This window comes from Scleropages formosus, chromosome 23, assembly GCF_900964775.1.
Source record: "Scleropages formosus chromosome 23, fSclFor1.1, whole genome shotgun sequence".
NCBI lineage: Eukaryota > Metazoa > Chordata > Actinopteri > Osteoglossiformes > Osteoglossidae > Scleropages > Scleropages formosus.
The window spans coordinates 20,212,324-20,238,635 of NC_041828.1; the positions used below are offsets into that span (position 1 = coordinate 20,212,324).

General features: G+C 46.8%; 1 protein-coding gene across 4 annotated transcripts in view; it reads left to right on the forward strand.

The window, feature by feature from the left end:
* The first annotated feature begins 5,277 nt into the window (after positions 1-5,277).
* LOC108942479 (oxysterol-binding protein-related protein 10-like) overlaps positions 5,278-26,312 on the forward strand; it is a 48,417-nt gene continuing 27,382 nt past the window's right edge. For 3 of the 4 annotated variants that reach the window (XM_029248509.1, XM_029248511.1, XM_029248510.1), the window contains exons 1-5: positions 5,278-5,711; positions 14,913-15,088; positions 18,488-18,567; positions 19,170-19,238; positions 23,857-24,048. In XM_029248509.1, coding sequence (XP_029104342.1) covers positions 5,464-5,711; positions 14,913-15,088; positions 18,488-18,567; positions 19,170-19,238; positions 23,857-24,048 — 765 coding nt within the window. In that variant the 5' untranslated portion in view covers positions 5,278-5,463. Of the gene's footprint in view, positions 5,712-14,912; positions 15,089-18,159; positions 18,277-18,487; positions 18,568-19,169; positions 19,239-23,856; positions 24,049-26,312 lie in introns of those variants that run through there. The other variant, XM_029248512.1, reaches the window with a different exon arrangement.

Sequence of the window (26,312 nt, forward strand, 5' to 3'; positions counted from 1 at the left end):
CGCGCCACCCAGGCACTGTCAGACAGCAGCACTACTTGAGGTGCCACCATGCTGCCAGTTCACTTTTATTGTTATTATGTGAATATACTGTTAACGAAATTCAGATTCTGTGTCTGGAGTCCAACTGAAGTGCCAGAACCCAGTACATCCACACAAACAAGGTGCAGCAGTTTGGTGGCTAAATAGTGTCTTTAAATTTTCTCATGCTCACGCAGAGCCGGAGAACAACCAATGGCACAAGATCTGAAACCTTTTTTGACCTGATCCACAACACAGGAACCTTAATTAATAATGGTTCTGTATTTTTCATTTTTGTTTGTATACATTGGGCAGATGCACAAAGTGAAAGTAAAACTAAAGCCATACATCCATCGTTCTAATAAGGGCCATAAGCCACTCGACTGAGATGCTGTTTCTGTCAGCTAACAGCGAAGAACTACATTTTCTGAAAGAGCTGTGGGTGGAGATGTTGGAGAAATTAATGAAGCGAGGTTTGCTTAATTTCCATGCCTTTCGGGCGGACGCTCGGATGGCTTGGATATTAAAACGCGCGAGGGAGAGTCGTCACGATGACAGTCACTTAGAACTGTGGCGATGGAGCGCTTAGGAGAATGAGGCCAGGAAGGAGGACCCACAGATAGAGAAAGAGTCCTCATGGAGACACAGAGACTTGTGAATATTTAACAGGGTGCTTTCAGGTGCCAGGCTGGGGGGGTGCTGATGGATGGTGTCCATTTCTTTCAAGCTGCTGCAGGGACACTCCTGCCCTTGGTGGACAGACACCGTTCCAGCAGACAGAGGGCTGATGGGAATTGCTGCTGGTAGGTGGGTGTGGGGGGACGGACTGAACCGTACTTGAGGGAAAGTACATTTTCACACCATGCCACCTTAGCGAGGCCTTTCCTTTTAGCTTGTAAAAGAACCACAAGTGATGGAGCGGATGAAAAATAATGGCTAATAATAATGTAATAATTATAAAATATAAAAGGTAATAATGGCTTTGTAGCCTAGTATTATAAGTTGTTTTTGAGAGAAGTGAGATGAATAAATATATTGTGTGTATACATGAAATCCTTTTATATATATTATATATATAACATATATATTTAATAAGGGGGTGCGGTGGTGCAGTGGGTTGGACCACGGTCCTGCTTTCCAGTGGGTCTGGGGTTCGAGTCCCGCTTGGGGTACCTTGTGACGGACTGGCGTCCCGTCCTGGGTGTGTCCCTCCCCATCTGGCCTTACGCCCTGTGTTACCGGGTAGGCTCCGGTTCCCCGCGACCCTGTATGGGACAAGCGGTTCTGAAAATGTGTGTGTGTGTGTATATATATTTAATATTCAATACATCACTCTCTTATAATGTATAAATATACATTATGTATATAGATTGCAAATCAGCGGTGATAATTACTCCACTATCTGCTGCACCACATGATGATCTGCTGCTGGACAGTTTGACCACAGCTTCATTCCTGGAACTTTAATCATTTCCCCTTGAGTTCTTGCACACAGCTGACACACTGAACAATGTATCAGGTACATGAACTGAAGTTTTTTTCAAATATTGATTTTTATTGATTTTCCATGATTCCCTCCCCACCTTTAAGCTCCATAAATTTGTCATGTTCTCCCTGAATAGTGTCGTATTTCCTTTACCTCATAATCTTGTAGACTTTAGACATCAGTATCAATATCGGTATCTAAGAAAGTGGGAATGCCAGTATTTATTATATATAATCAGTTATAACATTTGTGATTTATGACTCATTCGGTAGATTTGAGTAGAGCAAAGCAAGAAAAATATAAATGCTTTCTAAAAATCAGCGTGGAAATTGTACAGAATTAAAACCGGTTTGTGGTGCAGTGGGTTTGGCCAGGTCCTGTTCTGTGGGGGGTCTGGGGTTTGAGCCCTGCTTGGGGTTCCTTGTGACAGACTGGTGCCCTGTCCTGGGTGTGTCCCCTCCCGCTCCAGCCTCGTGTCCTGTGTGGCCAAGTTAGGCTCTGGCTTGTTGCAACCCTGCTCGGGACAAGTGGTTGTATACTGTGTGTGAGTGAGTGAAACTGGTCCAGCACAGTGGTGCAGCAGGTAACAGTAGCATTTCATAACTCCTGGACTATGTGATTGGGCATGGATTCAAATCCAGCTCATTCTGTGTGTAGTCTACATGTTCTCCCCATGTTTGCTTGTGGTCTCTCAATGTACTCTGGTTTCCTCCTGCAGTTCTAAGATCTGTGTTTCATGTGAACTGGTAACTCTAAAGAGTGAGTGTGTGTGTATATATTGCTCTGCTGTATGAATGTGTGAATGACTGATGGTAGTTTACTGTAGTGCACCTTGGGCAAGGTGTCACAAACACTAATCATTGTACTTCACTTTGGAGAAAAGCATGTCAAATGTTCTGGAGATATTGTGGACTTTGGAGAACACACATGCAGGGAAGGTATCCTTTCAGGAGTAACAACTTTAGATTCTGGGCCACAAATGGGGGATTATACAACTCCGATTGTCCCAAATAGCTCAGTGGGAGGGAGAGTGGATGGAGGCAGCACTTGGTCTTTTCTGGAGAGTATCGAAACCTGTCTGTCGCTTTTTCTCTCAAAAATCTTTCGAGATTTAACCTAACTCTAACCCTAAATATAACTTAACTCTCACACTCTCCTACCCAAAGTTGTCCAGGTACCATTTGGGCTGTGGGTAAAACCAGAAGAAAAGTGCAGGTGTGTCACACTGTCAGGAGGTGTCCCGCAGCACGCCCGTGACAGCACATGTGTCCGTGTTCATCTCCGAATGTAAGAATGGACCATTTTGGGAGAAATTGGCAAAATGCAAAAAAAAAAAACATTAGTTCTGAAGTAGGTGGGCGCAGTGGTGCAGTGGGTTAGACCTCATCTTGCTCCTTGGTGGGTCTGGGGTTCAAATCCTGCTTGGGGTGCCTTGTGATGGACTGGCGTCCCGTCCTGGTTGTGTCCCCTCCAGCCTTATGCCCCGTGTTACCGGGTTAGGCTCTGGCTCCCCATGACCCTGTATGGGACAAGCAGTTTGGACAGTGTGTGTGTAGTTCTGAACTGCAGCAGGATGGGGGGGGGGGGTTCCGCTCATATATTGATTTTCACTATGAATAACAAATAATACGGTGATAACAGGCAGCAGCATATTACATTAATAATTTATGGAGATATCAGTCAGAGAGAATGGTGTTTTTTCCTCTGTTTTGCATATTGTACCACCGCATGTCCTGTACTTATGGCCCCCAATTGATTACAGTTCTTTACCACATTTGACTTTACCTTTGACACCACTGCTGTGGCCTTGTATGAGCTTTTTTCATTTTGCCAGTGTTGCAGGAACTTTATTCTCCCTTTGTTAACATTTGTGGAGGAATCAATATCGCAGAACCAATGCGCTGAGTGAGGAGTACAACTTCCGAGAGAGTCACCCCCCCCCGCTGAAACTATTGCATAACTAATATCAGCGTTAGTCATCAGCAAAATTCATTTAGAGGGAAGGGCCATGTGGGTGTTGAACCTTCTTCTAGGAGTTCACCTTTTCAGATTTGTCTTTTCCTGTTACAGTAGATCTGGCCCTGCTCATCCAACTCCTAATATATGACTTTTTGAAGCCACTTTTCAGAAAGAAAGCACTGGACCACAGCAACTTCAACAGTGACCCTTATTGTAGCAGCATCTCTCCAAAACTGAAACTCCCCTCTCAGAACCATAACCACTTTAATATTATCAAAACCTCTAGGGGATTCCATGTCCTTCACAGGGGGTCTTGCTGATCATCCACGAAATTCGTTGATCAGTTCCACCGTGTGACTTCAAAGTGGGCCTTAAAGAGTTAGTTGATGCACTGTGAGCTCCCACCACAGGCCATTAATGGACATCCTCTCAATATCTCTCCAGCAGGAGCCAGAGAGCTTGACAGTAATTTCACCTGTTGTACTTGAATTTCTTATAATATTCTTGAATAGCAAATCCCAGTAAAAGGTATTGTCACTGTAACCCCTTGAAAACTAAACGTACCGGTTGGCGTCTCTTGGAGGGCTCCAGTCCGCAGTGTACCATTCTGGACAGACTGTTATGTTTAATGGTGTAATGCTCAGTGACATTATTAGTATGAATGTGAGTATCATTTCTCCTGAAACTAAGAGGCTACAGATGATGTACTTTAATAAAAAGCTAAGAGCACAAACACCTTGACAGCTGGTGCTAAGGGGTTGCAGTCGATGCGTGATGAGTGAAAATGTTCAAGTTTAAAATACACTGTAAAAGGGAAATTTCACTGTGATTATTACTGCCCTGGATTTTCACTGGAATTACACTGATATTGCACTGTAATTAATACAACACGGCACGGCTGATGGCATGGTGGTTGGAGCGGCTGCCTTTGGCTCTAAAGGTTGTTGGTTTGCTCCCCCCCTCTGGCTGTAGTGCTCTTCAGCAAGGTGCTTGCCCTGTGAATTGTTCCAGTAACTTAGTCCAGCTGTATGACTGGGTGCATAGTTGTCACCTTGCGATGGACTGGTGTTCTGTCCAGGGTGTGCCACCCCTCCCCTTTAGCCTTGCGCCCACTGTCATAGGATCCGGCTTGCCGCAACCCCGCTCAGGACAAGGGGTTATTGAAATTGGCTGGTTGGTTGGTTAATATAGCACTGAGTTTTTCACTAGTATTGCACTGTGATTTATACGTCACTGGAATTACACTGGTATTGTACTGTGATTAATACATTACTGGCTTTTCACTAGAATTAGACTGGTATTGCACTGTGATAAATATATCATTGGCTTTTAACTGGTATTGCACTGTGATTAATAAATCACTGGAATTACAGTGGTATTGCACTGTGATAATACAGCTGGCTTTTCACTAGAATTATACTGGTATTGCACTGTGATTAATAAATCACTGGCTGTTAATTGGAATTACACTGGTATTACACTGTGATTAATAAATCACTGGAATTACACTGGTATTGCACTTTGAATAATAAATCACTGGAATTACAGTAGTATTGCACTGTGATAATACATCTGGCTTTTCACTAGAATTATACTCTGGTATTGGACTGTGATTAATACATCACTGGCTGTGTTAACTGGAATGACGCCGGTAAAACGCTCAAAAGCACGCGCTTCTTCTTAAATAGCTCGGATTCCAACGTTCTGCACGCGCATTTCACGCGTCTCCCGTGGGACGAGACCCCACCCAGACCCGCCCCCTGCCGCTGCGACGCGCTCACCCGCGGCCCGGCGCTGTAAGGTGCAGAGCGCTCACGACCGCAGCCGCGCGGAGGGAGCGCATGAGCCGTGGCAGCGCGCGGCATGACCGCGAAGCCGGCACGAGGCAAAAAGTGTGCAGGATCTGCGACTTGCGACGTGTCTCCGTGGTGGACGCGTCGCTGCGCTCGCCCATGCTGTGAACGCGCCAACGCGACAGCGCTGTCCGTCCGGCGTCCCGCATGATCATCATGGACCGGACGGGGGCTCAGCGGAGCAAACCCGGCTCCCCCGCCCCGGAGCGCGGCACCTCGGTCTCGAGCGACGGCGGAACCGGCTCCGGTAGCCCCCGATTGCTGTCCGCGGGCAGCCCCGCCGGAGCCGAAGGACGCAGCCGTGGGTGCAACGCGTGCGGGCAGCAGGCGCAGCGGCGGCACCTGGAGGGAGTGCTCAGTAAATACACGAACCTTCTACAGGGCTGGCAGAACAGGTGAGACACCGCGGGCTCACCGGGCGGGACGACACCGGGCATCCATCGCGCGCGCCACACAGCAGGTCACCGCGGGGTCACCTGAACCTCAGCCGTCGTCTGTCACTGCTTACAGTGTCCCGCCGGTCAGCTGGAATCTCTCCTCTGTGTCACAGTGTCCTGGTCAGCTGGTCTCTCTAGACTCTGTGTCTCCTGTTACAGTGTCCCAGTCAGCTGGTCTCTCTGCTCTATGTCTCCGGTTAGAGTCCCAGTCAGCTGGTATCTCTGCTCTATGTCACTGGTTACAGTGTTGCGGTCAGCTGGTCTCCCTGCTCTTTGTCTCCTGTTACAGTGTCCTGGTCAGCTGGTCTCTCTGGTCTGTGTCACTGGTTACAGTGTAACAGCTCTCTGGTCTCTTTAGTACGGTGATACTGTGTAATTGTCATATGGAAATAACTGTTAAAGTGGCTGCTTTCCATCAGGCCTCACGAGGAGTTGTTTCACCCCGGTGATGTTTGATGTCTGAACGGTATGCTTTGAGAACAGTGATTTTGAATGAACTGATTTTAAGTACATGTGTTCTGCTGAAGTTTTTACAAGCAGCTTTTCCTTGTCTTCCATGTGATTGACAGCTGTGCTCCTTCCCTCCCACATGTCCCGTGTGTCTTTGCCGTGTGCTCCTTCTTTGTACACACCCACCGCTCACACACAGCCACCGCTGCTGCTGCTATTTCTGCTTCTAAAGCCCTCGCGACTTCCCAGCGTCGCCCCTTCAGCCATAATTTATTCAATAACCATAATTTATTAAATAACAGGAGTCAGAAAGCCGTTGTGCTCCTTGCATTCTCCGCTGAAGTACATACATAGCCATTTAAGTTGTGCTTCTTGTGGGGGGTGGGGGATGAGGATGACCTAGCACAGGGAATCTGCATGGTGTTGAAGAGCCCTGTGATCTGGACCTGCTATTGTACCCTAGAGCACAGAGGACTGAGTTCGGTTTTGGATCCAGACCCTGATTTTCTCTCTTTCGTGGGGGCAGCACACGCCTTCCGCATGGCCAGACGTAACACGTGTGTGTCTCTGACGGCTCTGCTGGCTCGTCTCCTTCGCCCACCTGAAGACCCACCCGAGCACGGTCCTGATCATCCTGACCCTTGGGCTGTAACTGCTTGTGCTCACGCCTCGTTACCCATGATGAGCTCCACGTGTAGATCGGCTCTGCCCGCCGGTCACTGCCGCTTGTTGCTCAAACCTGCAGCGTCAGTATCAGCACGGTGTACCTGTGCACAGCACCTGGAAGGGAAGCAAAAATGGCTTTGTGTTGATAGCCATCTGGACATATTGCGGAGGCCAGCTGGCATGCGAGCCGTGACTGACTGGCGCTTTCCAGACTTGTGTGACGGTGCCCTTCCGACTCCTTCTGCATCTCCCGAGCCCCCGTTTAACGTGTCACGTGCCGCGTTTGGCTCTACTGTGTTTTTACCGCTTGTCTCCGATTACTAATTTAAAAGGGTTGATCCGTTGATTGAAAAGTTTGCAAGTTGAATGTGAAACAGAGGAGCTCCTTATCAGCTCTATACAGATGGTCCCCGATTTATGATGGATTTACGTTCCGCGAAACCCATCATAAGTCGAAAATATCGGAAGTCGGAAATACATTTAATACACCCAATACACACCTCTGCATGACAGACTGGGAGACGTGGGTCGCTGCTGCTGCCCAGCATTGCTAGAGAGCATCGCGCTGCGTGTAGCTTGCAGGGGAAAAAAAATCAAAATTCGAAGTATGGTTTCTACTGAATGTCTATTGCCGGATCACTGTCGGAAAGCTGAAAAAATTGTAAGTCAAACCATTGTAAATTGTGAACCACCTGTATGCAGCTACTTATGGAACATGCAGGACTGTGGAGTCGGAATGCAAAACCTTCAACTTCAACTCACACACAGACACAGTCCAAAACCGCTTGCCCCAAGCGGGGTCGCGGCAAACCGGAGACTAACCCAGCAGCGGAGGGTGCAAGACTGGAGGAGGAGGGGACGCACCCAGGACGGGACACCACTCCATTGCAAGGCACCCCAAGTTATGTTCAGTAAACACATGTGCCAACTTGAACCCCAGACCCGCCAGAGAACAGGATCCGGCCAAAACCCGCTACGCCACCACACCCCTTGATTCCAACTCCACAGACACATTTTCAGAACCGCTTGTCCCATACGGGGTCACGGGGGAACCGGAGCCTACCCGGCAACACAGGGCGGAAGGCCGGAGGGGGAAGGGACACACCCAGAACGGGACACCAGTCCGTCGCAAGGCACCCCAAGCGGGACTCGAACCCCAGACCCACTGGAGAGCAGGACCGTGGTCCAACCCACTGCGCCACTGCGCCCCCGATTCCAACTCCAATAACCCAATAATTTGCTTCCGAGTCCGACTCCACAGCACTGCCCAAAAGGTGCACGTTATTTTCGAGGTCGACTTATCTGGCGAACATAGGTCTTAACCGATATTACACCTCTAATTTCTGGGCGTCGACTTATACAACGGATCAACCTATGTGGCGGCATATATGGTACATTTCGACTCTGACTCCAGTAACCTAATAATTGCTTCTGACTCCGCTCCACAGCATTGGGAACGTGTGCTAATGAACAGTGCTGTTGGATTGTGTCTGTCCTTTGAGAATTACATACCTATGTCTATGCTGATAAAATACTGTCATTTACTCTGAACGGTGCGTTACTTTGGAGAAAAGTGTCTCCTAAATGAATAAATCTAAATGTCAGCAGCTTTGACATCTCCATGGGGAGGGATGCAGCAGTGGAGTGTTTTGGATGGGAACAGAGCAGGTTCAGCTCTGGACCACCATGACCCTGCAACTGGACAATTACTTATTGATAATGGGTTAATAAGCTGAATGATCCGTAAGTCGTGTTCAGTAAACACATGTGCCAAGTAATCAAAACAGCAGCAGTTCTCAACATGACGTGCAGTGTTTAAGCCTGAAGGTTACCAGTTCGAGCCTCGTACTCGCCAGGACTGTTGCTCTCTTGAGAAAGTCCGTTACCCTTAATTTCTCCAGTAAGTTCTCCAGCTGTGTGTGGGCCAAATAAAGAAGAAGTAGCGACGAGTACCGTGGATGATCAGCTGAGTCTGCATTCACTTTAAATTACTGAAGTTCTGCTTTTATATCTGGGGTCCAAGACCTCAGACCCAAACATATTTAGCCTTGTTTTATCAGCTTAGTTCTTCATGGCTTTTGCTAATTTTGTGGGAACTACATAAGTATGATGACGTTGTAGATGATCTCTACACAAAATTTTCCATGAATGCCGTTCGGGGTCTCTGAGACCCCAGCTATAAAATACGATTAAATGCTATGGATTTCATATTCTTAAATACACTGATTTGGGTTGAGAATACAGTTGGCTCCATACAGCTCACACACCAATCTGAACACACACAAACTTACATAGGAGAGAATATTACAAGCTGGCAGCCATAAGTGATGTTTGGGATAGGTGGGTGAGCAATCGCCGCTGTCCTGCTAGCCATATCTTGATGGCACTGTTGAACATCTGGTACCTTTCAGAGGAAAATGCTCCTTTCAGAAGTACATACCAAGCAAGCCTTAGAAAAATATGATATTAAAATATGGGCACCCTGTGAAGTAAAATCCAGCCATGCTTGGAGAATGAAATCTACGCAGGAGAAACTCCAAGAACCAGTGTATGAAGGCTGCCTTGGATGTGACCGATGGACTGTGCGGCTATAACGTGACTTGTGAGAATTTAACACCCTGCGCTTTAGAGGGGAAACTACTGAAAAGAAAGCTCACAATGTTGGGAATAATAAGAAAGAAGCAGCCAGAGCTTCCAAGGAGCTTGTTGAAATAAAGACGAGAGAGGTGTCATGTCCACGTTTGCTTGCACTGACACCACTGCACTTGTGTCCTCCTGTCCCAAAGCAGCCAAAACCATCCTCCTGATGAGCACAATGCAAAAAGATGCAGCTGTGAGCAACAGAGACAAGAGAAAACCCGAAACCTTGTAAAAATACATTGCTACAGACCTTTTGGTAGCATCTTGGGAATAGCTTCTACGGAACAGGGGTCTGCCTGCCTCTGGCAGTCCTGTTGTCCTGGGGGTGTGTATATATTTTAATTTGTATACAGTTTGTTTGCCTAACCATCTGGTGAAGCCAGGGCCCTTTTGGTGAAGCTTTATGCCTGGGTTCTGGAGAGCAGTGGTCCATGCCTGGTTGTCCTGAGATGGTATTACACACACACACACACACACACACACACACACACACACACACACACACACACAATCTGAACCGCTTGTCCCATATAGGGTCGTGGGCAACTGGAGCCTACCCAGCAACACAGGGCATAAGGCTGAAGGGGGAGGGGACACACCCAGGACGGGATGCCGGTTCGTCGCAGGGCACCCCAAGCAGGACTCGAACCCCAGACCCACTGGAGAGCAGGAACCAGGCCAACCCACTGCGCCACTGCACACTCCCTGAGATGGTATTACATTGCAAATTTGTAAATAGTCAGTTTGCCTATTGGACAAGAGCTTGGACATTTCTGTTATGTACCTGAACTTGTGTTATTGCTTTTTTAACATTGCATTCTCTCTGTGGTCGAATTGACCCCAAAATTAAGTGGTGTTACTATCCAGGATAACATACTTTTTTTTTTTTTTTTTTTTTCTGTTAATTTTGTTTTTCACAGACAAAACAAATATATAATTTTTCATATGCAGCCCATATCACATTTAGAATATGACATATTTCCTGTTTTTGGTGTAATAATGTTTTATAGTCATTTATGGATTTCATCACCTTCATGAAATGTGCACGCCTACTCCATGGCAAAGGAGATGGTTAAAGCTGCAGTCATTTTCTGCCTACAGAGTTTTAATTAGTTCAGAGAAAAGGAAAGAAATATCTGAACTGAAAAAAATAGGTTAATTTCGAAATTATTATCGATTTCTACACATGTAGCACTGGGGTCTCAGAGACACCCAACAACTGGGGAGTAAAGGGAACAAAACATGAGGGTTAAGAGTGTGAAGACAATACAGAAATTCCCACAAACAATAAAGTGTTTCCCAATGCCAATTTGATAATTACATTTTTCATGATATGAGAAACACAGAAAAGAAATTAATATGATAGTTATGCATTTTACTTCTAAATTTACTGCAGTAATTAAGAGTTATTGGAATGGTGATGGCTGCGGACTGCAATAAAAATGAACAACCTTGCCTTACCATCCTGTGAATCCAGGGCCCTTTTGGTGAATTTGGGCCTTATGTATGAGGGCAGCAACAGGACCAGTGGTGGAGATGTAGGGTTGGAGTGTGGAAAAACAGCAGTCTGTGGATCCCAAACGGGTTCGCACACAGTGCTTGCTCATGCATACAGATAGTATGGAGGTTAAGGCCTGCAGGTAGCAGCAGTAGGCAGCATGATGGTTAAGGACACTGGAAATAAAAGCAGAGCAGAGGACCAACATCTAGTCTGCGGATGGTAGAATTTTGTATCCCAGGTGAGTTTGTACCTCCTGTCATGTGTGGGGTTTTTTTTTTTTTTTTTAAATAATATATTTCAAATTCAGTGAAGGGAGACAAATAGTACATTTGTAGTACAGATGACTTGGTTGTGGGTTATTGCTATAACTGGGTCTTTATGCAGTTATACTAAAAGATGTTGGGTTTTACTGTATAAAGTCATTCCAGATATGAAGCTGGAATGCATAACTTAAAGAAAAAAATCACTTAATATATATATATTTTTTTTTTCCAATCCACTTTGTGTTTCATTTTAGCAATTATCTAACAGGTCAAGAAGAAAAAATTACAGCTAATTAGTATGATGATGCATTGGAAGATTGTGCAGCATTTATGATATTTTCTTAGCAAATCAAATTTATAATAATATATTTTAATTAAAAGGTTTGTGCAAATCACACTGAATAATTAAAAACACACACACACACAGACTGAAACCGCTTGTCCCAAGCGGCGTTGCAGAGCCTAATCTGGCAACACAGGGCTAAGGCTGGAGGGAGAGGGGACACACCCAGGAGGGGACGCCAGTCCGTCACAAGGCACCCCAAGCGGGTCTCGAACCCCAGACCCACTGGAGAGCAGGCACAGGTCAAACCCGCTATGTTACCATGCCCCCCTGTTGAAATACAGTGACTTGATTTTATTTATTTATTTATTTTTTTTTGGTTCCACTTTGCCTGTTTTGAAAATTCTGTAGAATGTATGAAATAATATCGTGATGCACTGGACTGTCTGGGCATTCCAGTATCCAGTGACCTGAGGTCCGTTCGGGTATGCATGAACTGTACTCATACTTCTCAGCTGTCATCATTTTTGATCAAAGTAGGTAAAATATGTTCCATTAAACCATGGATACTCAAGTAGCAGTTATAATATTTTCATAACTTTCAGACCACACGCTTTTGGATTCTGCTGCCTGGGCACAGCTGATATTGCACCTCTGACATTATCGGTTATTGTTCAGTTCAACTTATCATAGACGGGCTGCTGCTTGCCTGCCATCTCAGCTCCATGTTGTGTGACCTGATACACTGCTCTTTGTCTTTTTTCCGGGGTGAAAACATACCTCCATCATTGCTTAGTTCTACTCCATCCAGTACCAGTAAGTTGCAGTGTCTGACATGGGAACAATAACTATAGTTACGCCTCCTACAGTTGTTATGGTTACGCAATGTGTTACCAAAGAGTAGCATCTTTTAGTGTGTTGTACATAAATTACGACTGATTTTCGATGATGATGTCCTCTGTGTTGGTTAGTGACCCTCTTTAAGCAACCCTCGGCTGGAATCCATCACTTCTCACCTGGTCTGAACCGCCTGATCCCTAAATACCAGGGTAAATGAAAATTTTAACTCTGCTGCAGCTCCCGAGCTGTATGTTGTTCCTGATCAATAAACAAATATAAATGAATGCCAATGTTTAATAAATGGTGCAGTGCCCCAGCTGCCGGGTGCAGCAGCCCGCTGTCTCGAACCTGTGCCATGCAGGGCACCACTGCGGTGCTCACAGCTGTGTACTCGCAATTCCACCGTGTGCTGACCTGCTTCTGTCAGCTCCTGTCTATCGCACGTATGGTGCCAAACCACAGTGGAGTTGTTCGCCTGGCATGTGTTTCGGGTGGCGCTCGTCTCCACGCTCACGGTCTCACTGCAATCAAATGATTTCATCTGCCTTGCATTTCGCTGATGTTTTTCTCTGAAGCTACTTACTCTATTTTACATACAGCTCAGTAGTTTTTTACTGTATCAGTTCGGTGTAAGTACTTTGATCAAGGGTAGCAGATTTGAACCCAGGTCCTAACCACTGAACCCCTGCTGTTATTTTAAAGCATCCTGGTGTATAAACTGCTAAAAAGCTGAAACATTTCAGTGAAAAGTAAACAATGATGTGATTTGTGAGAATGTGTGTGTGATGTCAGCAGGTGTGTTTATGCAGTTTGGAAATGCAGGTGGATGTTGGCATCAGAGATGTTGCTATTCTCTAGGTCAATGTAATCTATGTGTGAAGGAACTTGTTTAATAGATGGCATGAATCTCTGGTCATTAATGTGTGTGTGTGTGTGTGTGTGTGTGTGTGTGTGTGTGTGTGTGTGTGTGTTACTGAAGTGCACTGCAGACAGTGGTGCTGATGGCTTACATGGTCACAGTGTATTTGTGTCACTTCTAGCACTAAGCCTCACACAGGCCTTGCGCGGACAGCGTGGCCACACTTATTAGAAGTATCAGAATATGATACAATATCTGTTGAAACAAAAAAAAATTTTTTTTTTTTTTTTTTTTAAATTTTTTTATACAGCAGCTGATGCTCTCCTCCACAGTGACTGTGACACTCTAGGGCATGTTGGGTTTGAGTACATTTAAACAGTTTAATATTTCATTCTCTTAATTCTTACATAGTTGCAAACAAAGGGAACAAGTGGATTTTCAGCAAGAACCAAATTAGTACTGTACTAGTTTAACAGCACTCAAAAAACCTCTTTGCGACTTTAACGCACAGTTCTCAAATACTGAATATAAATAAACAGCTCAGAGTATCCCAAATTCAGTTCATTTTTATAGAGCTCTTTTCTGACCAGAGAAATGGAAAAGGAATGGAAAGGACTGTGCAGATTTTCCATGTGGATTCTCTAGAATATACAGTACTGTGCAGAAGTCTTGGGCACTTAGATATTTTGCAAAAATATTTGTTTTAGACATTTATTTAATGTCTTTTGAATTAGTGTCAATGGGAAAGAGCATATTTTAGATTTCCAAGCATTCCTTTTGCAAAAAGTTACAGTATTACAGTCAGGGTTTTATATGTCATTAAGGAAAGAAAGTAAAATTGTAATAATCCACTTTCCAAATAGAGAACTTGAGGTCTTTGTATGGCACACCAATTAACTGAAGCAGAAACAGCTGCATAGTGGCAATTCTGGCTGAAGGACAACCATACTGAAAATGTGTGGTTTTATGAGATGAGGCGGTTTAACTCTCAGATCTTACGCCATGGCAAGAGTGAGTATAGCAACAAGACACAAGGTGGTCATCCTCGGGCAAGTGGTTGTTGACGATGGATGGTTACTGAGCTTCGTAGGAAGTTTGTTTCCAAAAATAATGCTCTTAATTAATATTCTCACTATACAGCTTTTGTTTTTTCCCCTAAGTGCCTAAAACTTTTGCACAGTACTCTGTAGATGGCTGTTTGGTTGAGCCAGCTGCAAATTGAGGAGAGGAAAACAAAAGAATTCCCAGCGGCAAAGTTCGATCTTTCCTTATAGAGCCGTGTTCCCCCAAGGCCCAGCTGTAACCACTGTCCCACTGCTGCCCTGCCTGTGTGTGCTGAATGGTTAGGGTCAGCACCTTTGAGTCACATCCCACTCATGAGGGTTGCCTTGGTAAGGAGGTAATCTACAGTCACCATCTTCTACATACAATATATCTTCGGTTTTTGAACACAGTGCAATTTGAACCCATGCCCGAATGTGCAGCTCAGGCTCTGTGAGGCACCAGCACCTCTTGAATGCTTTTTACAGCAAGTATTAAAGCTCTTCGAGAGTTGTTCTTTGGGAGTTCCTGCAGGCCGTGGGAGGGCAATGTGAGCGCCCTCTGTGTGTCACTTGTGGTTTATAATGTCCTTCCTTCCCTCCCTCTTGCCCTGCAGGTACTTTGTGCTGGACCCCGATCAGGGCCACCTGCAGTACTACGTCAGTGAGCAAGGAAAGGGCCAGAAGCCGCGTGGCTCGCTGCCCCTCCTGGGCGCCACGGTAGATCCCAGCGACGAGGTGCCACACATGTTCACTGTCCACTCAGCCAGTGGTGAGCTCTACAAGCTGAAAGGTACGAGTCCAGCCCTCTCGTTTCTGTCATATTAGCAATAGAGGGATGACAGGCAGTTGCTCTTGCACCCCCAGTGGACGTGTTGACAGTCACGTTGGATGGAGAACTGAAACCTGTTGGATGGTGGAGAAAAGGAGCGATTGACATAACCCGTTTTTCATTAGAGTTAAGCGGCAATGTGAGGATTAATGCCAGACGTGTAGGCCTAGGTTAACACAAGTGATCATGGAGCAGTCATGTGTCCATGGGTCTTCCCTGCAGGAGCATTCCAGCTAATACAAGTATACTAATAGTGCTTCCTGATATTTATTTACTTCTGCTTTATTCCAGAGTCGTGTGTCACTACTTTGTTCTGTCTCTGCTCCTGTAGCCTCATGTGGTTTGGGACAAGGTGGGTGGGTGTGTGTGTGCGTGCGTGCGTGCGTGCGTGCGTGCGTGCCTGGGGGCGCGGTAGCGCAGTGGGTTGGACCGGGTCCTCCTCTTTGGTGGGTCTGGGGTTCAAGTCCCGCTTGGGGAGCCTTGCGGTGGACTGGCGTCCCGTCCTGGGTGTGTCCCCTCCCCCTCCGGACTTATGCCGAGTTGCCGGGTAGGCTCCGGTTCCCCGTGACCCCGTATGGGACAAGTGGTTTAGAAACTGTGTGTGTGTGTGTGTGTGTGTGCCTACCTACCTGTTTCTGTCTGTGCATCCATTTAGCCATCTGTGTATGATGTCGTTGACTCTCCCCCCCCCACCCAAGGGTTCCACACACAGGGTAGTACCCAGATGTGACATGCATATGCAGTGCTGGATTTCCACATTGAATGTGCTGCAGTCTTTACTTGTTGTTCTGAGCAACACTTGGGAGAAGTTTGTAAGAAATATCACCATCCATTCTTGCTGTGTAAATTGATGGCTGTTTTGCCTGCAAGTTTGCTTGAAAACTTTCTTTATAGGATTTCTTTAAGCAACAGACTTCAGAGTTAATTAAAATCACATTCCTGAGCTCTGTTGAAAACTCGTCATCACACACGATCAGTGGATTGATCACCACATCTGTACCTTAACCCTGTTCCCAGCAGGGTTCCATGCTCAGCTCCTGTGGGACAAGGTTTATTATAATGACCTTGACTGACGAAACTCGATGCAACCCAGACGGAACAGCTCTAGCGCCTGAAGTGCCGATCACTGTGGGGCACCGGACTGACGGGTGTTTAACTGGATATATTGAGATGAGCGCAAACAGCTCCCGGGAATGACTGTTTGACCTGTTTAAAGAAAACCAAATTCTTCATAAGTGATTAAAGTGCTGCTTTATTAGGGTTGCGGCCCCGGAATTTGATAACCCCAGCGTTGTTTGCTGTTCAATGGACCCTTGACCTGCGAGGCACATGGGAAAAGTGTGCGCCTCGAAGGGCTGTTTGGATAGGCTTGCGGATCCCAGTTTTCTATGTGGTTGACATGTTTCTGCCTTGATACCCCTGTAAACCAAAGTGGATTAATAACTTTCTGAGAGCGAAGCTGTAATGACTCTGGAACGAGGCCCTTCCCAGGTCTCCTCATTAATTCCAACATTTTAATTACTACTCAATAATGAGGGCTCATTAAGGGGAAGCTGCTCTTAGATGTGACCAGTGCCTTGTGACATAGCCCCCCCTTCCCCCCACCACATGCGCCCCCTTGGCTGACCATTAACACGGACATCTGTGGGGCAGCAGGTGGTGTAGCGATTGGTGCCACCGCCCCGAGATTCGGAGTTCGCAGGTTCGAATCCTTCGTCCTGCTGTAGTGCCCTTAGTTAAGTCAAAGTATTTACCCCAAATTGGTACAGTAAAAATTACGCTCCTATGTAAATTGGTAAATCAGTGCAAGTGGCTCAACACTTTTAGTTGCTTTGGGAGAAATTAATAAAAATGAATAAATATGCAGGATTTGAAATACAGAATGTTATGGGGGAGCGAGTGGTCACAAGGACTTCACATCAGAGAAATGGTGCTAATTCTCAAATTAAATGTCAAATTGACCTTTAAAAAATCCACAACTTTTTATTTAGTCTGGCTTTCGCATGCATTGTGACCCTTATCTGAGTCAAGTCCGTTTTTTTTTTTTTTTCTTTACTGTGTACTTTCTGGCTGTGGAGTCTTCATGGATCTACAGATCCAGAGCTGCATTAATGTGAGCAAACTGTCATTCAGATATTTCCTTTGCTGTGTGGGAGCAGTGTTTTCAACAGTCTTGACTTTTTAGAAGGTCTGTTGGGAGGGGAGGGGGGGGGGGGGGGGGGAGTGGGAAAGCAGTGTGGATCTTGATCTTCTCAAAAAAGAAAACCCACAACAGAAGGTTAGTTTCATGTTAAAAGCATTAACATAGCGCCAGCTGAATAAGATTTCCTAAATGGAAAGTATTAAAGTGCCTTTAATGAGCACCTTCCTACGATGTGATGGGAAGCGAAGCAAAACACCGTTGTATACAGCAGAAATGCTCGCTGTATAAGTATAATTAAGTTTGGCTAGACAGAATTTGTTCAATTATATATAAATGCGCTGGATTGGATTCAAAGGGAAATTACTGCTACTGGATTGAACAAGGCAGGTTAAGGAACACAGAATGTGGGCAGGGATGGCCGCATGGTCCCTCGGCAGAGATTGCGGCCAAATCGCAGAGCATCATGGGACGTTCGCTGTCGTTGTGCCAGACTGCCTCGCTCCAGCCTCCAACGAGCGGCGCCAGTAGCGAGCAGATGGCCTCGACAAACAAATGGGATCAAGTTGCTCTCCAGCTCCCATTGTTTTCCTTTGCGTGCCAGGCCTGCTCTGCGGTGCCGATTCTGCCTTTCCTGGATTGAATGGCCTTGGTCGTTCCGACAAGCGCCATGCAACCATACGGAACCACGCGTGTCAGTGCGCTGCGAAGGTTATCAGCGGTGCCGAATTTGCTGGGACGCCCTGCATACTGCACATCCAGATGAACTACATCCATGGGGAACCAAAAAGTTCTGGGAGAATCGGAGGGAAGGGCCGTTGGAATTGTCCGGTGAGCGCTGCTGCCGGGAGCGCCGTGAGAATTGAGTTTAATTGATTTGGACGCCCGCCGTGTCCCTGAGGTTCGCCAGCAGAAGGCGAGCTGGAATGAAACTGGCGGCTGTCGGAACCGTGGCACCATCCGTCGGGCTTTCTGAGACCGAGTCGGTGCTGACAGGGCTGACGCACAGGTTGGTGGTGCCTGCTAAGCAAGAATCGGTGCAGCATCCCATGGGCTTCTAGTTCTAAATGAATATTTTTAATGTATTCATGCAGTGAACAGCTTTGTGTGTGTTCGTCTGCGTGTGTGTGTGTGTGTGTGTGTGTTTGTTTGTTTGTTTAACATGTTACTCTTCCTGATGCTGTGCTTTCACACGCTGACGCTGTGCCCCTTGTCCGCAGCGGTCGACACCCGGGAGCAGCAGTTCTGGATGAACCACCTGCAGGCCTCTGCCAGGCGTCACTCGGACAGCAGCGCAAGAGTACGTAGCGCCGTCATTCGTGCTGTGGGGGGCATCGTGAGCCTTGTTCAGCAGGCTGCAGCAAACGGAGGCCCACTGAGTGAGTCCCTGAGGCAAACTGCTCCGATCGGAAGGTTGTCGGTTTAAGGAATCCCTCACTCTGCCCGGCTGTCCCTACGTGGTAGGCTTTCCAATGCCGTTACCGACGCCCTGCTGTGGATGTTCCTGCTGAACTCTCACTTTATTAAGCTTGACTGAACTGTAATGAATCACATAATTTAAATTGCAGTAAGTTGCCCTGAGACCCCGGTGTAACCTACCATTAATCACGATGAACTGAATTTGTGTTGGTCCAAGAACACCAGTACCGGTGAAATACAGAGCGCGCGCAAGGTGACGTTCATCCTTAAGGGATGTCCAACCACAGGCAGGAGGGGGACACGATGTGAAGAATCTGTTTGCTGCCTTGGTGGTTTTTCCATCTCAGCCGCCTTCCCCTAGTGGAGTCCACATCGGCAGATTGCTGCTCACTTCTGTGGGACCCCCTGTGCTGGACCTCCTCACAGCCCCTCTCCAGTTGGATCGTGTTCAGTAATAGGAGATATGCTTGTGTCTTGGTGCAGGTGGGCAAGATGAGGGGCTTCGATGAACACCTGTGTCTGGAGAAAATGGGAGGCTGCCAAGACGGCCAGGTGAGGGACCGCAGTAGGTCAGGACCGCAGGCCTGGACACACCTATACAGTCGATCTGCAGAGTCCTCTGTGTGTCTGTACACACAGTGTGGCCCCAGAGATGTTTTCGTTCGTGATGTTTTCATTGATTTGTACTTAAAGTAGATTTTTGAACAAATGGTCCTGTTGGCCATGTTTATTTAGGGAAGTGCAGGGGCGGAGGCAAGGGGGAGGAAGGGGGAACCGGGAGCAGGTAGACCTGGGCGGTGTTTTGGGGTTGGCCGCGTCGTTCGGGGGCGAGGGCGGGGTCATGGTCGGGATCAGGTTTGTTGTTGTGGCTGTCTCGGGTCGCTTCCTGTCTCTCTCTGCTCCTCCGTCTCGCTCTCTCTCTCACTGACGGGTCCGGGGGAAGAAATAGAGGCTGTAATTAGTTCCAACTGCGGCTGGCTCACCCCGGACTCCGCCTCCCCTTCCTGTCCACCTCGGTGTGTTACAGGTACTTTTCAGCCTAATTTTTGGCATTGTTAATTTTTACTTTTACTCTAGTACATTTGTTAAGAAAAAAACGGTACTTTTACTCCATTAGATTTGTCACACCTTTCTTGTTACTTTTCAATTTTTCACATTCAGTGTTTCTACTTTAAAACCAGTCACATCACTTCTGCTGTGAAATTTGCATGTTGTTTTTGACTTCTGTAGCCTCCTCTGACACCCCACACATACACGTACATACCATACCAGCTGTCTGCAATGCTCTAGACATCTGTGTACATCTGGTCACACTTCTAGTTCTTGTCTCATTTAGTTAAGGTTTCACACATACGCACACATTGACTGAAACTGCTTGTCCTGAGTGGGGTCGCGGCGAGCCAGAGCCTAACCCGGCAACACAGGGTGCAAAGAGACACACCCAGGACGGGACGCCAGTCCGTCACAGAGCACCCCAGGCAGGACTCGAACCCTAGACCCACCAGAGAGCAGGCACAGGCCACTGCACCCCCCCCCACAGTGGGGAGTTAAGTTTTGTAATCTTTTAATCTTGAATGAAAAACATTTGGGGTTTTTTCTCATGTTGCATCAAAGGCTTTCTTTCACCTTCCTTGTAGAGCGAGGCTAAGCTGGAGGATTTTCAATTTTTTAAGGCCTGTCTTTACAGTTTGTTGTAGCAGTTTATTCCTGTTAAAATTCTTATTATGCCCCCTGTCTACTCCAGCAATCAGCTCGTCCGTGTTTGAATCAGTGTCACTCTGGTAATGTGCTGTCATTATGAGCTTCGCCAAAGTACAAAAAAAAAACTCTGCTGATGAAGGTGTGTGGAAAGAGCAGTGAACTGACTGGTGACAGGTCTCATCAGTCCATTGCTGTTCTCAAGCCATGTTGATTTAGAGCAGCTTGAAAATGTGCAGAAGGAATCAGAGCGGCTATCCAGTATTCCAGAGTGTTCAAAGTAGGAAAAAACCAAAAATTATCCTCTGACTTTGACAAAACTGTTCAATTAGAATCTTGGAAAATAAAGTTAATAATTAAAAAAATCCAGATAATGGATAATTTTTAAAAATTCACAAATTCAAGAAGAGGTTCAGAATGAACAGAGTGATATGCTGCCCTCTTTCCACACCTGTCCAAAAACCACAGTCATATAGGTTGCGTAATCAACATAGCTATTTGTTGTATCTGAAAGACACTTTTGCTTTGTTCAGTCTAATGTTTTCAGTCTCATGAGGAAAAGTGCAGTTTTTTCTTATTAATTAAAGTAGTGCTCAAGTTTCAAAGTTATCTCTCCTCAAGGTCTCCTGGTAGAGAAATAAGTAGAGAATTAAAAGTGGAGACACACTGGGGACTTGGTAGAAAAATTAGATGGATCTGAGAAAACCTTGACATCATAAGGAGGGTGGCTGGCTTCTCAAGTGAGGTTTTCACTAAGAAAGACACTTGAAAATCTCATTTAGTGAGACTACAGGTGGATGTACTTCAGCAGCACAAACTGACAGGTTTCAGTGGAGTCCAGAAAGCTAATGTTGCAAGACAACGAATGGCCATGGGAAATGACGTTCGGTCGGCCTCAAAGAGGTTCTGGAGAACCATTTGTCGGCACGGGGGGGGGGGGGGGGGTTTGAGGAGCTTTGCTCAAGCTGTGTTCAGCAAAGATGGAGGAACTCTGACCTCAAATGAGGACATTGTCGGGAGGTGGAAGGAGCACTTTGAAGAACTCCTAAACCCAAGAGACATACCTCTCTTACGGGAGTCAGGGCAAGAGGCTTCCGAGGCATCAGAGTCCATTTCCCTGATGGAAGTCACTGAGGTAGTTGGAAAGCTCCACAGTGGCAAAGCACCAGGGGTGAATGAGATTCATCCGGAAACTGCTTAAGGCCCTGGATGTTGTGGAGCTGTCATGGCTGACATGCCTCTGCAATGTTGCATGGACCTTTGGGACAGTGGCTTTGGATTGGCAAACTGGGGTGGTGATCCCTGTCTTTAAGAATGGGGACCAGAGAGTGTGTGCCAACTATCGGGGTATCACACTTCTCAGCCTCCCTGGGAAAGTCTATGCCAGGGTGCTGGAAAGGAGGCTCCGGGTGATATTTGAACCTCAGATTCAAGAGGAACAATGCAGATTCCGTCCTGGCTGTGGAACAGTGGACCAGCTTTTTACCTTCCACAGATAATTGAGGGGGGATTGGAGTTCGCTAATTCAGTCTACATGTGTTTTGTGGACTTGGAGAAGGCCTAAGACCGTGTTCCCCAAGATATTCTATGGGAGGTGCTTAGGGAGTATGGGGTACCGGGGTCACTACTGTGGGTCATTCGGTCTCTGTACACACGGAGTGAGCGCTGTGTCCGCATACTTGGCATTAAGTCAAGCCCGTTCAATGTGAGTGTTGGACTCCGCCAAGGTTGTGCCTTGTCTCCTCTCCCGTTTGTGGTTTTAAAGGCGTAGGCGAGGTCAGGAGGGCATTCTCTGTGGGGGCCGGAAGGTAATATCTCTGCTTTTTGTGGATGATGATGATGTCCTTTTGGCGCTGTCATATGGATGGCTCCAGCATGCACCGGAATGGTTTGCAGCTGAGTGGATCAGCACCTCAAAGTCTGAGTCCATAGTTCTCTCACAGAAAAGGATGACATGCCCCCTTCAGGTGAGGGGAGAGAATTTGCCCCAGGTGGAGGAATTTAAGTATCTGCGGGTCTTATTCACAAGCGAGGGGAGCATGAGATCAGCTGCAGACTGGGAACAGTGGCAGCAGTAATGTGGTCGCTGTACCAGTCTGTAGTGGTGAAGGGGACGCTTGAGCCATAAGGGAAAGCTCTCTATTTATCAGTTTGTCTACATCCCTACTCTCACCTATGGTCATGAGGTACATTACATTAGCAGGAAAAGACAAAGTTGCAGATGTGTGATTCTTAATGACCAAAAAAATAAGATCACGGATACAAGTGGCTGAAAAGAGTTTTCTCCGCAGGGTGGTGGGATGCACTCTCCGTGACAGGGTGAGGAGTTTGGTCATCCGTTGGGAACTCAGAGTCGCTACTCCTCTGCATTGAGAGGAGCTAGTTGAGGTGCCCCTGGTCACCTGCCTTTAGGGGTATACCAGGCACGGCCAACTAGGACAAGACCCTAAGGTCGGTCCAGGACCCGCTGGAGAGATTATATCTCCCAGTTGGCTTGGGCGTCGCTGGGGATCCCCTGGGTTGAGCTGGAGGAAGTTGCGAGGGACAGGGGCATCTGGGCTTCTCTGCTCTCCCTATTGCCACCGTGACCGTAGAAAGACTAAGCGGCCAAGAAAATGGATGGATGAATGAATGGATGGATGTACTGGTGTACTGCTGTAACCGTTTTACTCAGTATTTTTGAGAGCACTGTTTAATAGAGTACTCTACTGGTGTACTGCTGTAAGCCTTTTTTTATCCAGTACCTTCGACCTTTTACAACTGCTCAGTGCGCTTAAATTGGGACAGCACTGCAAATCATATGTGGTCCCCATCCCTTGCAGGTGGTCCTGTATCTGCATGTCTGCATCTGTCAGTTGGTGTAATACAATATTTTTTTACTTTGAGTTGTACGTTGCTTTGGTGAAAAGGGTTTGATTAATGATAATTGGGCCCATTTTGAGAGAAAACCTTGACCAAGGCTCTCTCTGTTGCATACACTGTTTAATTTGACTCCCAGATATTTTGATATTCTGGAGAAGTATGTGGCAGGTCTTTGTGTCTGGGGACTGAGTACATAACAGCTCTCTTTATTTTTCAGGTGACTGACCTGTGTTGTCTGTTCAAGGTGTACTTGTTCCAAACCCACAGACTTGATACTTCATAGATATATCTGTCCAGGAGCTCAATATCCTCTGGCCTTTTTCCACATCAACACAAATATCAGAGGCTCATCCAGACTGCTGGGTTCCGACCCCATGCTTTGCCGGGAGCTCTGGCCCAAGAAGGTTGTAGAAAAGAGCTGGTCTTTGTGACTAACACACACTCATACTGTACGGTAGAATATTCTCTGTGAAATGCAGCCAGTGCAGTGGCTTGGACAACTGCTCCAATAAAGGACGGTTGGACAATGGGGTGGTGGGTGTATGTGTGTCCTTGGGTTGGGTGAAAGGTTATAAAGTTGGGCTTTCGCCACCCTCTCTGTCCCCCACAGGGCTCATCCTCCTCAGGACGAGTGCGAAGTTTCTCACTGCTCCCGGCTGGCTGCCCTTCTCCTGGCATCCAGAGGCGGCCCCCGCAGCCGGTGGCTCCTAGCAACATTGTCACTGTGACCCACCACAAGTCACCTGCTGCTGCCCGGAGAGCCAAGAGCCCTTTTCCTGGGAGGCTCTTGGAGGTCAAAGAGGTAGGAGATAAGCCCAGTCCTAGCAAGGCCTGTTGGGTCTTGGCCCAGTTCTCTAAAAAAAAAAAAATACCACAATTTTGGTTACTTTGTTAATTTTTGTTCACCTGTGTCACTGCATGAGAAGAGCGCTCTATAAAAATAAATTGAATTGAAATTGAATTGAATTTTTTTCATAAAAATAATCGATTCTTCATGTAATGGACAAATTTTTGGCAGCAAAGAGAGTATAATGCTGACTGGTAGCCTATATAGCTATGCATACATTATGGTATCATAATAGAAAGACGCTTTTCTCCAGAGCTACTTACAATGTTATGTAAGTTACATTGATTTACACATTCATACAGGAGGTTAATTTTTACTGAATCAATTCAGGGTAAGTACCTTGGCCAAGGATGCTACAGCAGGAGGTGGGATTTAAGCCCAGGTCCTTTGAATAGAAGGAAACAACTCTAACCATTGTGCCACCTACTGCCTGCAGGTTCCCAGTTCTGGAAATGAATGTTCAAGTTGGGTGAACATTGAAATTGGCAAAAATCCCAGTACAGAATGCGTACAGCTCACATCAGGCTTGTCAAACAACGGGTCTCGCATTTTTCTCCCCATTTGGTGACTGTTTCACCCAGGAGTACATCTAGACTGATGGGTGCTATATGTATTAGAGCTCTGTGGAGCAGCAAGCACTGTTCTGCTGATTCTGACTGGAAACACGCAGCACAGAGCTACGAGTCGGTGTCAGTGAGGGTAGAGGCGTGGAGTCAAAACACACTGCACACGACACACAGCATTCACTGAACATGCCTTCTCAAAGCTTCAATGCTTGTGTCTACCTCATGAGTTCCCTACAACCCTTAGCGTGCCTCAGTTTGGACGTTCTGAGCAGAATCAGAATCCAATTTACTTGGCCAAGTATTCACACACATACAAGGAATTTGGCTTCGGTTCCCAGCGGCTCATAGTGTAGAGAGTGCTGGAAAATAAGAGAAAATAATGAGGGATGGAATAAATGAGGGCTAAAATAAATAATGAGGGAGGAAATAAGTGAGAGAGAAAGTGAACAAAGTCACACCTTTCCACAGATCTGCTTCGCTGCATACTTCATATAAGAAGGAAGAGCCTAATTTAACTGCGAATCGTATTCGAAAAGGGATCAGTTGTTATGTTATACACACACTGGCTGAAGCCGCTTGTCCCAAGCGGGGTCGCGGCGAGCCAGAGCCTAACCCGGCAACGTAGAGAGCATTATGTTATATGTTTTTGCATAACATATTGGGACAGACAAATAACCGTGGAGGATGTGTGGTGCAGTTTGGCTGGCGTAGCCCCCCCCGGTGGTCATTGTTGGTCACTGTGGTGGCAGGGTAACTGCTGACTTGCATCTCCTGCTTCCAGGCGCCAGTGCTGAGTCTGGACTTGGCTGCTCTCTGGCTTAACTGCACTCCTGCTCCTCCTGTGGCCTGGGGAGGGAGGTCGATCGATGCTGACTGTGCTGACTCTGCTCATTGCTGTAACTTTGTGCTGTTCTCCGTTTGAGTCAACAGCTCAGCAGCACAGTGCGACATGGCTTCCGTGGTTCATTTTTAGATGCAGGAACGACAGCTTGTCCTTTGGTTGCTGAGCACACTATGGCGGCCCAACCGGCACTTCCCACATTTCTTTGCATATCCTTTATATCCACTAAGAGATGGATGCTGCGACTCCTCTGTTGAACACTTTTTAAAAAAAATCCTTTGAGCAATGAGGAGAAACGTCCCGAATCTCAACACCCCGGAGCAGTGAATACGTACTTAAAAACCATTACTGAACATGGATCGGAAATGACACCGTTCACGTGCAACATTGCTGACCTCCTCTGACACACACACACACACACACACACACACACACACACACACACACACACACACACACACACACACATTTTCTGAACTGCTTGTCCCAAGCGGGGTCGCGGGGAACAGGAGTCTAACCCGACAGCTCAGGGAGTGGGGCCGGAGGGGGAGGGGACATACCCAGGACGGGACGCCAGTCCGTCGCAAGGCACCCCAAGCGGGACTCGAACCCCAGACCCACTAGAAAGCAGGACTTGGTCCAACCCACCACGCCACCGCGCCCCCACCTCCTATGATATTAACTGGGTAATGACTGTAAATCTTTTTTCCACTAAACGGGAAAATGACTGAATATGGTTCCATTTCTGCCCATGACACAGTCATTCTACTTCCACACGTGGGGAACATCTTGGACAGGTGATTCCCGACAAC